At 24.0% G+C, this 12,599-nt stretch overlaps 2 protein-coding genes across 6 annotated transcripts; one reads left to right on the top strand and one right to left on the bottom strand.

The window, feature by feature from the left end:
- The first annotated feature begins 986 nt into the window (after positions 1–986).
- LOC114127641 (NADH dehydrogenase [ubiquinone] flavoprotein 3, mitochondrial) lies at positions 987–2,802 on the top strand. The gene is made up of 4 exons (XM_027991937.2): positions 987–1,181; positions 1,322–1,418; positions 1,703–1,841; positions 2,482–2,802. The coding sequence occupies exons 1-3, from the start codon at positions 1,134–1,136 to the stop codon at positions 1,834–1,836; spliced, it is 279 nt and encodes a 92-aa protein (XP_027847738.1). The 5' UTR covers positions 987–1,133; the 3' UTR covers positions 1,837–1,841; positions 2,482–2,802.
- Positions 2,803–4,329: 1,527 nt separating this feature from the next.
- On the bottom strand, positions 4,330–12,480 carry LOC114127630 (rho GTPase-activating protein 17-like). Of its 5 annotated transcripts, none has more exons than XM_027991919.2 (15): positions 12,264–12,480; positions 9,294–9,359; positions 9,065–9,221; positions 8,936–9,009; positions 8,489–8,677; positions 7,307–7,415; positions 7,077–7,227; positions 6,695–7,022; positions 6,418–6,627; positions 6,265–6,344; positions 6,029–6,185; positions 5,500–5,902; positions 5,315–5,438; positions 5,106–5,216; positions 4,330–5,048 (listed from the first exon to the last, which is right to left on the bottom strand). In XM_027991919.2, exons 2-15 carry the CDS (start codon positions 9,344–9,346, stop codon positions 4,939–4,941), a joined length of 2,256 nt encoding a protein of 751 aa, XP_027847720.2. In that variant the 5' UTR covers positions 9,347–9,359; positions 12,264–12,480; the 3' UTR covers positions 4,330–4,938. The 5 variants fall into 5 exon arrangements, with proteins under 5 accessions (XP_027847720.2, XP_050058350.1, XP_050058354.1 ...); XM_050202393.1 differs by having other exon boundaries at positions 9,294–9,425; XM_050202397.1 differs by having other exon boundaries at positions 5,506–5,902; positions 9,294–9,431.
- Positions 12,481–12,599: the final 119 nt, after the last annotated feature.

The raw sequence follows: 12,599 nt of genomic DNA on the forward strand, positions 1-12,599 counted from the left end.
TATGGCGTAAAAAAAAGGACAAACATTAATTTTAATAACTTTATTTATAACTATTTTTTAATGGTATTTGACTTTTTGATTGTTTTGGGGGTTATACCTACTGATTTCGTTATTTATTTAATATTTTTGTTATAATAACGTTATATTTTATAACACTAAAAAAACGTTTTGAAGCCCTGAATATTCTCATGTAAAATACCTAATAGTTTTAGTTTTTTATTGTAATTCAAAGGGTTAAAGGTTTTTAAAATGTAACAAAAGGTTATTCAAATAAATAGTTCTTAGGGTACTGAAAGGTACTGAATGTCTGAATCCCTAAGTATTCATAATTTACATTAAACTATAATTATTTTAGCTTACATTAGAATTAATAAATTAAATTAAATTAATATTAATTTACTTATAGAAGTAATTTTATATTTTTATTAATACAAAATACAAAATACAAATAATACTAACATTTATGTAATTCTTAAATCGGATTCCTTCAAACCACGGTTAAACAAATTGTTTAAAACAAGTCATGCATCCATAATTCAAAAAGTTCAAACTATTCATAATAAAAGCATTCACTGGAATTTTGGATTACTTTGAATCAAATTGTATATAATTATTTCACTGTTTTTCGTTAAAATATTCACTATTCTGTTTCTGTACTCTGTAATAAAATATAAAATGTAGTAAACATTGTAGTCACAGAATATATTACATTTATTCTATTCTGTGTTGTACTTTATTTTACAGTAATATTTTACTATTATAATATTAATTAATAATACATTTATTTAACTATAGACTTATTATGAAAAAATAATTACTGTTACGGTAGCACTGAGCTAACCATACGCTTGGTTGTAAATTGTAATATATATGTATAAAATATACATGGTATATTTCTTAAAATAATAATAAACCGTGGTAATGTTAATGTATGCTATAGATATAGAAAAACATGTGATAATTGATAACTGTTAAGAATTGCGATAGATAATGTGTAATGTAAGGTTCTAACTTCAGAAAAGATTACTAAGGTTTGTTCTCAAAAGGCTATATTATATTGCATAATACGGCATAATATCTGAAAAGTGTTATTTAAATTCAACTACAGATAATATTCATCTTAATATAAAATAATGAGGATAAACAATGTTTTAACAAAATCGTGTCTGGTTAATAGTCAGGTAAAGTTTTTACTTATATATACTTTTGATACTATAAAGAGTCAATGTCAAAAGTAAAACCCTACAGGTTTTGAATTATTTTATAATTTTATTAATGATCTTAATATGTTTAAACCAGTTTTAAGAAGATACATTTTTAGTTCCGCAGATACGTGGCCACAACTGAAAAACCAAAAGACATTACATCTAATGTTAAAGGTTTGAGTTCCAAGGTTATCATTGCTAACCCACCACCAGGTAAATAATTATTTTACCAGTGACAAAGATTTTATTTTATTAAAAATATTAACTGATATTTATTTACTATCCATAAAAGAATATGACTGGTTTGGGCATAGAAATGTGAATCTTAACAGGTTATTCTCTGATCGAGAGATATTACTCATTCCATTTAGGAACATTTGAAATTGAAAGCAATTAATTTTGGTTACTGTACTGTGTACACTCATATTCTCTTGATTGATAGATAACTTATAGTATTATTATTCTATTCACTATATCAATTTTTTTTTTTTATGTAGAACGTGTAAGGAAAGCTGCTGAAAACGGTCCCTACAAGAATCCACAATATTTCAGCTACCACAAAAATTCATATTTTGATGCTGAGATTGAAATGCACAAATATAGATTACCACAACCTTCAAGTTTAAAGTAGAAAATGTAAGATTTTCTCTAAAATAATAAGTTTAAGAATTTGAACCAAATATGATGAGGAATGTATTAGGTGACTGTAACTATAACATCTCGCAACTAACACTTTTTTTAAATATTTAGTTTTAATACCATTAAATAGATAATGTTTGAAAAATTCAGTTATAATATGTCTCAGTTTAGTTTGAAATGTATTTCTTTCTAAAACTAAAGTTTTGAGATATGTGTTTTATTGTGATGTAAATAACACAAATTTACATCATTTTCAAACAATATTAAGCTTTTATCAATTTGATAAACAAATAATTAGTTTTTTTTATCTCTCCTGAATAATAAATTGCTTTATAGTATTGCATTGACAGTTATGAATTAAGTTTTTTTTATAATGTGTTTTGCTTTATTTATGTTTAAAATGTAATGCTAAGTACACAATTTAAAAAAAAAATAAGAATCATAAAACATTTGCAAAAATAAAATGATCTGAAATACTTGTCATTTTCACCTCCAATTTAATTTTATATTAACTATTTTTTTAAAAATTATCCCTTTTATCATTTATGTAAAACTTATTTACATTCATTATAATTATTACTAATTATCATGTTACTACATAGTATTCATAATATATTGTATTATATATTTGTTTCAGATTCATCATGGTTTTCTATAGAATATTATTAAGATATGTACCAATGATAACTTTCCCAATAGCTTTTGTGGCTGGTATTATTGGTTACAATATAGAACATGCAATATCTAACGTAGAAACACCATCAAAACCCAGTATTTTAGAAGAAAAACTTAAAAGAAAAGATGATCAGAAAATTTTGTATAATGAACCTCCTGTTTTAGAAAGAAATCTTTCACCACCATTGAAAAGAGATCATTAATTTGATCTAATAAAAATATAATGTGTAGTTGAATAATTATATTTTTTTTAAATTAAATGTATATTAAATATTCAGTTTAACTATTTGTATTTCAATTATTGAAAATTATTTTTTTTATTTTGGTTTTAGAGAAAAATTATTTATATGTATAGGATGCTATATACTCTGTTTGCCAAGAGATCAATCTTCTTCGCTCATCCAACTAACAGACACTTTATTAAAAATCCTTTCTCCGCAACAGGTGATAAGTGGATGAGTTATAGCCAACAAGTGACGAGAAACAACATATTTTCGTCTATTGCGCAGGTCTGGTCTTGGCAAACAGAGTATATGTAATAGGATATAATATCATATAAATAAGAAACTAGAAACATAATACATTAAAAATTGGAATCCAATAAACATATTTTTTTTCCATAATATTATTAAAATATGTTTATGAAAGTAATTAATATTTTGGTGAATAATACAGCTTCAGGAGAAAACTTTTCAGCTTATCAACATTATATTACATTTTACTGGTCTAAATGAAATAAGTAATATGGTATGACCTCTTTTAGTGATGAATGTAACCAGCGTCGGATTGGTAAGATATCAGTCTACCGAGTTTAGAATTTCTAATGTTTGATTACAGCTGCTGTACAGTTTAAATAATTATAATTTATTATATTTTCTACCAATGTTTATACTAATTTAACACTCACAAAAAAATATATATAAATAACCAAACACTTAAAACTGGCCTACCAAGTTTTACTCGGTAGTTCGCCAGACCAATCCGGCCCTGAATGTAACCTACAAACCTGCAAATACTATGCTGTTTATTACAGTTGGCTAAAAATTCAACTTTGAGACTGTTAAAAAAGATATACAATATACATGTATATTTGAAGATTTATCTATAGGAAATAAGTCTATTTTAAGAGAACAAATCATTAGTATAAATGTAATTACTTGTTTTACGCATTCTAATATAAAAACTTAGAAACTTTCAACAAAACTCTTACCTTCAAAAGGTAATGATGACATCTATGAACTATTATAAAAATAATCAAAATCAATAAATTATTAAAGTATACCATATAAAATATTAATTTTTTTGGAAAAGCACATAACACATCAAATAAAATGAAAATATTGTTAATTATACATGTACTCATTAATAACGATATTAGAAAGTTTTGTTTTAAGGTACCTAAAGGATATTTAATTTTTTTACTTTAAAGGATATTTAAGCTATTTTTTTTAACTAACCAATTTTATGAAAACCATTTAGTTATGTTCTATATCTAGAGATTACATTAATAAAAGACTAAAGTCTTGACTATCAGTTAATTAATTAAATTTATTATTAATATTAATAACTGTTTTGTTTTAAATGTTTATTATTTGTTCAGAAATTTTGATAAATTGATTGGCCAATCCTTTTCAAAAGTACATATATTCTAAATTTATTTTATATTCCAAGCTTTGTACAGAGTAAACAACTTTAGCTGTTATTATTTTATATTATTGTTTTATACTCATGAGTAATTTCAATATTAATTGACAGTTTGTACATTTATTTATGCTCTAACAGAGCTGATAATTGATAATTACAAATAAAATAAATAGATAAAACATCAAACTTTTATTTTAATGATACATCAACCAAAAGTTTTAACATGGTGGTTTTTACTTTTGATAAACATTTTTATATGGTGCATATTGATCTAATGGAAAATTAATAAAAAAATATTTATAACTCAACAAAATTACATTAAATAATCTCAACTTTCAGTTTTTAGTTATTTTACCCTGTATTTCAGTTTTAATAATTATAAATGAAAATAATATATGTTTAGTAAAAAAATATAAGGAAGTTTCTTTAATTTATAAATAAGGTCTAAAAATATTAAATTACAATCTGTAAATAGGTAAACAACAATTTGTTTTCAAAAAAAAAAATATGTTGTAATAATAATTTACATAATTTAAATAATATATGTACGTATATATAAATAAAAGATAAAATATTTCAAGTTAACAAAAAATATAAATTAATTAATTAATAAATAAATAAATAAATAATGGTAGGCAAAGGTCACAAAATAGAAATTATTAAATGCTTCTTTTGTCAGTGAAATTCAACTAAAAAAACCTTTACTGTTTCTTTGGTCAATGTATTAATAATGAAATAAAAACAAATTTTAACTTTCTATCACTTTTATTAAATGCTATAAATCTGTACTTTCGGGTTCCTTTTTTGAAGAAATAACTGGCGGTGGAGGTGGAGGAGGTATAGGCCGTTGAGTTCTTGTTGGTGTTTTTAATGCTGATGATTGTCCTAAAATTAATTTCAGATCAGATTAAAATATCATTAAATAATAATTAATATGCTAACCAGATTGGATGTCTGATGGTATATTTCGGTGACTAGAAATTGTTGGACTTATATAACCTCCATTATCATCATTTGGACTTTCTTGATTTGTGTAACATGTATCTATTACATCTGAAATATAGGTATTACATGTAGGCATTCACCTATTATTAATTTTAAAAGTAGAATTAAGTACAATAGGTATTAATTAATTAATAATTTGTACTAACCAGTATGTTGATTTTGGTTAATTTCTTTATCATCACATTGATCACCAACTTGTATCAATGAAACTTGTTGTTTAGACACTGTGTACAAATGTGCTCTTTCCAACATAGGGCCTCCTTGGTCTAACTATAATTATAAAAATGGAATCAATATTTAAGCATACATAACACAATTAAATTATCATTACATCTACTTTATCATTAGAAACATCTGTTAATATTCTAAGACTCCTAAATGAAGAACTTAATGGTCTTTGTAAAGACGCTGGTCGTTCAGGTATAGCAGGTTTACGGAAAACTGTATCATCAGACGTTTCAAGTATTGTGCGTGGGGCAACTGCAGGCTTAACAGGACGTTTTAAAGAACCTGTATCAGCAGCTGGTAACTTTTCCCGAGGAGATTCAGTAGTTTGACTAGGTTTCAATAAGGAACCGGGCGGAGGTTTATCACAGTTAGCTTTGTCTTGGTCTTTTGTAGTGACTGCAGGACTTTCAAAAATGTTGTTTGTCTTGATTGTTGGTGATGGTGGGACAGGAGCTGGTTTACTTTTACGCCCTCTTGTATGTGGTTTTGGGCTCTCTGATGGAGGGCTAAATATATCATAATCAAATTTCATTAAATTTTATTAATTAACTAAAAAAGCTCAATAAACATTGGTTTTAATAATTTTGTAATAATTAAATAAAATACACATATTTTATAGAAACATTAAATACCTCATATCAGTAATATTAGTACTAGATCTACTCCGTTTCAAATTTGTGTCAAAAGCATCATTTGTAAATATCAAATGTGTATCCCCACTACTGGATCTTTTATGACCATTAAAATCATTTACATCCAACATCTTTAATGTAACATAAAATTCTTCTTCTGAAATTAAATTAATTTTTATTAATTAATAATGAAAATGTATTGATAAAATAATAACTATTAAATATTTCATTTTTACCCCCAGGGAAAATCCAATCTGAATGGGATATTAGACAGTCTACAATGATATTATGACATGCAGCTGCATTCATATTCAACCTAGTTGATAAAACAAATAAAAAAAGAATAGATAATATTGTATCATAACTAAATGCATATTAATAATTCTTACCCTATATTATCACTTTTATCTTCAGGTGTCCATAATAAGTTAGGCGCAATAACTATCGCCAAATTTTGTGGACTCATTTTATTTACATCTTGATGTTTGGTCAACAAAGCCAAAAATTTAATTATATATCGTAAGTTATATAAATTTGATTGAGGTAATTTTTGAACAACGTTTAGGATTGCTTGAAGTCTACTATCACTAGTTTGTAATCTAATAAATGATTAGAATATATCATAACATTAAGTAGCTTATTGTTGAAACCAAATTGTATACATACTTAGCTGCAGCCATCCATTCTTCATATAAATGATGAGTTAATAGAGGTTCGGGTAACTGTCTTAAATAAGATTTTAAAACTCCAGCTATTATATGAGGATCTCTGTATTCAACTGCTGATTCTAAATCTAGACAATTAGAATCTAATCTGAGTTTCATGCATCGTACTTTAGAAGCACCAGCTGCAATTCGAAATAATCCTTCTTCTTCTACACCCATTTCCAATAAAGCACAAATACATAATTCAATTGGATAGGCTATTCGTCTTTTAGTAACTCTTAAATGATCTTCGAGTTTTTGACCAAAAACTGGTTTTGAAGGGTTACTATCTGTATAAAATGTATATATTAGTATTTAAAATATTTAAGAATTATACAACATACCAACAACAGTTTCTAATTCAGGAACTATTTCATCCAAAACAGCTAATGCAGTTTGGTGGTAAGAACGTTGATGTTTAATTAATTCTATAAGAACAGATGAAAGTTCTGCTTCTCGTGATATTAATTGAAATATTTCTGATGCTAGAGAGTCCTAAGTGTAAGTAAAAAAAAAAAAAAACAATAAGTTTATTTAAAAGGAAAAACTAATATCAAATATTTGATACACATACTTTACATTGTTCGACTTTCAATTCTATATCTTCTAATTCTTCTTTAACTGCATCTACTTTATTTGTATGAGAACTTCCAGAGTTAGAGTTTTTTAAAACTCCTTGATATCTTAAAAAAAACAAATAAATAATAATAGTTTATTTATAATACTAAAAAACGAAAAACAAAAGTATTCTTTTCCCCGAGAGAATAGTAAGTACAGCATGGCAGACGAGAGCTTGTCATTTCTCCCCATTACAGCATAGAACCAACTTGATTACTGTTAGTTGCTTTAGAGTTAAAACAAGGCTACAGTATCACAATTCATTATAGTGATTGTGATTCATAATCTATTATTCAACCACATTGACACGTTAATAATTTATAACATTCTAAAACTTTTTTTTTAAATGTATTTAATATTTATGTAAATATATTGTCATTGATATATTGTAGTACATCAAATAGTTTTAGTTATAGAAAAGAGATTTTTGACAAAGCGGCCGTAATTTTCATCAATCCTATGCACAAAATGGTACTATTCTCTCAGTAAATAGAATATGAAGTAGGTAAATAATAAAATATTCATTATTAATTAATAATTAATATAAAACTCATTTCTTTAAACTAACTATTACAATTATTAAATAAATACCCCATTGAATTTAAATATTTATACAGGACTAAAGACTTTTAAAGAAACTATTGTCTATATTAGTGGTTCTCAACTTGGAAAATGCACCCCACAAGGAAGGTGTTAAAATTAAAAAAAAACATTTATACATACAGTGGCTCGAATAGTATGTGAGGCGATCGCTTCATTCTTAAATGGGTGGATGAGTATAGGTGAGTGAGTATATAGGGATAATCGGTTAACATAGTTAAATAAGATGTTAATGGTGTTATATATATTATAATGTGAAACAAAAAAAATTGTAAGTATTTTTATATCATATTAGATGGCTGAAAAGTTTAGGTGGGTGGGACAAACATTTTAGATTTTGGCTTCACAAAAAGTCTGAGTTCAGCATCACTATATATATATATTAAACATAATTCAATTTTATTATGGCGAGGAGAGCATTACATCATAAAATAGTATGAAAGGAGGCATGTACCTCAAAACTCAAAAGGTTGAGAACTCTTGGTCTATATCATATTGTAAATAAAAAATAAAATAATGTATAATTTATAATTATTACTTTGCTCGAGCTAAATCCATATCAAGCACCAACTTAGTAAGCAATCGTTTTTGCTTTATAATATTTGGCACATCTACATCCAGTATTTGTTGTAGTTTATTAAGCACTGTTTGTTCAATACGTGATTCATAATCTACACCTGCATTAGCTAAACATATTTGTACTTTGCTACATTCCACTAATACTTGTCTAAAAATAATAAACATTTAAAATACAATTTAAATTTAAACATAATAAATCTTTATATATATTTAGAGTTTAAGTCAAATTAAATTAAGCCACTATACAAAAATAAACTATGAACTTAAATTATTAAATAAAGATAGTTATTTTTTTATTTTACCATAGTAAAAAACTGTTATTGAACAGAAAAAATGTTTTCATATTCATTCATGTTTCTTAATATATAAGTAGCTTTATTGCTATATATTAAATTAAATATTTTACCTTAATAAATTATCTTCTTCATTAGAGCCATTATCAAGCATTGCCATTGCTAGCAAATAGTCAGGCATTTTTTTCTAAAACATTAAAATTAATTATTTTTGTATAAAAAAAATATAATATATTACTTACAAGTCGTTTTTCACGTGCAGGAGCGTCATGGCCAAGTCCAGGTGATATTAATGTAGCTAATAATTTTTTTGTAGTATTTTGACAAGCATTTTTTATAAATTCAACTCGTTTTTCTGCTGTTTGTAATGTATCTGAAAGAGCTTCAGTTTTACCTGACCTTTAAATAAAAATTAAGTAAAAATGTTATTTAAATATTTATTACAATAAAACAAACTGAAAAACATCATACCTAGAGAATGTCTGGTCAGCAAATTGCTTAACCTTAAAAAACTGCCTCTTCATCTTTGTTACAAAACTTAAATAATATAAGTTAATTAAATTATTCTATCATATTATTGTCATGAAATGAATAATGTATAACCTAAAACTAAAAATAACAATATTAAAAGTATATCTTGTTTTATTAAATAATTGTAATCACAAATAATAGATGCATACAATTATCATAAGAATTAGATAAATATTAACAATTTTTCTAAATAATTGTTTAAAAAAAATTTAAATGTTTATAAAAGAAAAGATTAGAAATGTTAAGATATTGAAATAGGTATATCAGTAATTTGAAACATTTGTACAATTTAAATAAATATTTGGTACTAAATTAAATGTAAATAATAATGAAAAAATGTCATCCCATAGTTAGACTTAAATACTGAAGAATTAAATAAAAGAAATTAGATAACATTATTAAGCCCTTTAAATAAATGTAAAAATTGTTAAATAAATACAGACAAAAATATAAATTAAATACACTATAAGTTGTTTGAAGCATCAAAATATTAATATGATTTATTAATCATATAATTAAGTGAATAATGAATTAAATTAAATTCATTCAAGAATAATTGTATCTAAAAAGTAGGAATAGTGAAAAATGTTCTCACGAAGATGCAAGAAAAAACTATAGATATAGCCAACATTTATTAGACAATACTATTTAAAAAAAAGCTATTTTTAAATAAAAGATGGATAAGACAGGCATACACGTTGGCTGTGTCACGGCATAAAATTAAAGTAAAAAAAAATAAAATAACAACAGATACTATTAGTCAATATCTTGAAACAACATAACAATATTATTAAATAAAGTTAATTAGTTGTAATTGTATAAATGTATAATAATTGTATAATTTGTTAATTTTATGTGTATGAAATAAAACAAGGATGTATTATATTAAAAATTAATTAATTAAAAAATTCGCAAAATTTAAGTTCAAATAAAAGTGAAAGTAATTTCATGTTGTGAATAATAAATGAACTTACAGTGATTCATTTCTAAAAATGATAAAGTAAAGACTACATAATAACAATTTAAAAACGTACATTATTTGTATATTTATCTTATCCGATTAAATGTAACTCTGATCTTGTATCAAATCAAGACTGTTTATTACAAGATTGTGGGTAATAACTTTCATATGCATATTTACAATCTTAATTTTTAACACATAGTTTACACATATAAACTAAATGATAAAGAACATTATATAGATGTAACAAGATATCAAATAATTGAAAGCAAATGAACTATAATGATAACCTATAAAATATAATAATTGAAACCTTACATTTTTTTTATCTGGATATAAATAAATAGTAATATAGGTACAAAACTGAAAAAAATATTTTATGTTTACTACCTTAGGTATATTTTGAGTTTATTGTTTCTACTATAGAAATAACAATTTTTATTTAACTCAATACACTAGGTACTATGAATCATAATTAATAAATTACTATGGGCTACTTATAATACAAGTAAGTTGTATAATATCCAATAAATGTTTATTATTATTATAAAATGTTGTATTTAGTTTTTTCCTATTTTTTATTATTTTAATGCCTACAAAACTCATAATACCATAAAATATTAGTTTATAGATAAAAAATATAATAAAAATAAAAATAATAACAAAAATATTGATAACATTTTGAAGACTAGTAAAATGTAATTAATTATTATTATTAATGGGTTTTTTTAATAAAACATAATCATATACCTAAAATTAAAAAAAAACATTAAAATCATTAGTTGACAATTTTAAAAGAACAATTATTAAATATATATTTTTTTTATGAAGTATGTTTTATAAAAAAATAAAAATACTGATTATTATTTAACTAATAAGTTATTTAATGAGGTCATTCAGCAATTTGTGTGTTTTTTTTTAAATATAATCATAACAAATAATCTATAGGTGTCCCTTATTACATTGTCAATTCAAAAAATGAATAGATATAAAACGTTATAAAAATTAATATAATGAAAGATCTTATATCATTTAATTATAAACAACATTTTAGACAAAAAATTCAGTTTTTAATTTTAAACTAACATTTCCTATGATTTATATAACAGTATGAAAAACAATATGTAAGTATTAAAAAAATAAAGCTGCATTAATTAATATGCTATAGGAAGAATGTAGCAGTATAATTTATAGCTACCTACAACCTAAATATACATCATGTAAAACTAAAATTATTTATTAATTTGTTTTAATTATATAGGTTAACTAATTTAAATTTAAATTATAGATTTATTTTATAAACTAAAAAATTATTTTTTTATTCTTGTGTACCTATTAAAACCATTGTCTATCTTAATTTGTTAACAACTCAATATAGTTTTTAGTAAAATTGTGGCAAAAACATTATATTATATTGTTTCTGACTTTATTGACAATTGATTAATATAAAACAAAATAAAAATATTAATATTAATATTTATATATTTTAGTAGAATAGTATTTAATACATTTATACTTATACCTTCCTAGCTAAAATAATTTGATTTTAATAATGTAATGAACAATAGAATAAACATTAGTTTTTTATTTTAAACATTCAATCAATATGAATTACATTTATAAGGTGTTCAAATATTTCTAACAAAGAATTTATAAAACGGGATTATACTGTGAAAAATAATAATACAGAAGTCTTAATTTACTTTGTGGATAATCAACAAGTCAGTAATATATAGTATATTAGAATAAAAGAATAAATATCAGTTTAACTTAAAAACAAGTATTTAAGTTATTCTACATATTTTATAAAAATGTCGATTTGTTCTGATTTTTAGTAAACCCTAATGAAACAATATTAGAAAATAAAACTTAAAATTTACTGGGGTTGTACATAAATTACTTTTACAATCTTTATATAGGTAGAGGAAAAAATAAAAAGTTCAACTTACAATACAGTGTTAGTGGTACAACGTTATCCTCCGACCATCGAATTTCGAGAAGGACAACTACAGCATGAAATGGAAACGTTTTTTACTTATTTAGAAGAAAAATTCAATTTTTCTACCACTAGATAAGGAAAAAACTTTAAAAACTGGTGAAGGAAAATGTCAACATTTATACAGCGCTACCAACAGAGATAACTTAATCGATTGTCATATTTTGTTACTGCATAGGCATACTCATTTTTTTAGAACAATAGACTTTATACAGTTATAAAATACAATTATTGTAGTCGAGTATTGGCTCACATTTACAATAGAACAAATAGGACACCACATCACGGA

Source organism: Aphis gossypii, chromosome 1 (genome assembly GCF_020184175.1).
Source record: "Aphis gossypii isolate Hap1 chromosome 1, ASM2018417v2, whole genome shotgun sequence".
In the NCBI taxonomy this organism is placed as follows: Eukaryota; Metazoa; Arthropoda; class Insecta; order Hemiptera; family Aphididae; genus Aphis; species Aphis gossypii.

What these genes read in the sequence shown, in the direction of transcription:
- LOC114127630 (XM_027991919.2), bottom strand. Translation starts at nt 9,346, where the DNA reads ATGAAGAGGCAGTTTTTTAAGGTTAAGCAATTTGCTGACCAGACATTC. An exon ending in CTGCACGTGAAAAACGACTT is followed by an intron (nt 9,010 to 9,064) that starts GTAAGTAATATA and finishes TTAATGTTTTAG; the next exon opens with AAAAAAATGCCTGACTATTT. An exon ending in GAATGGATGGCTGCAGCTAA is followed by an intron (nt 6,628 to 6,694) that starts GTATGTATACAA and finishes ATCATTTATTAG; the next exon opens with ATTACAAACTAGTGATAGTA.
- LOC114127641 (XM_027991937.2), top strand. Translation starts at nt 1,134, where the DNA reads ATGAGGATAAACAATGTTTTAACAAAATCGTGTCTGGTTAATAGTCAG. An exon ending in CGTGTCTGGTTAATAGTCAG is followed by an intron (nt 1,182 to 1,321) that starts GTAAAGTTTTTA and finishes ATACATTTTTAG; the next exon opens with TTCCGCAGATACGTGGCCAC. An exon ending in CATTGCTAACCCACCACCAG is followed by an intron (nt 1,419 to 1,702) that starts GTAAATAATTAT and finishes TTTTTTATGTAG; the next exon opens with AACGTGTAAGGAAAGCTGCT.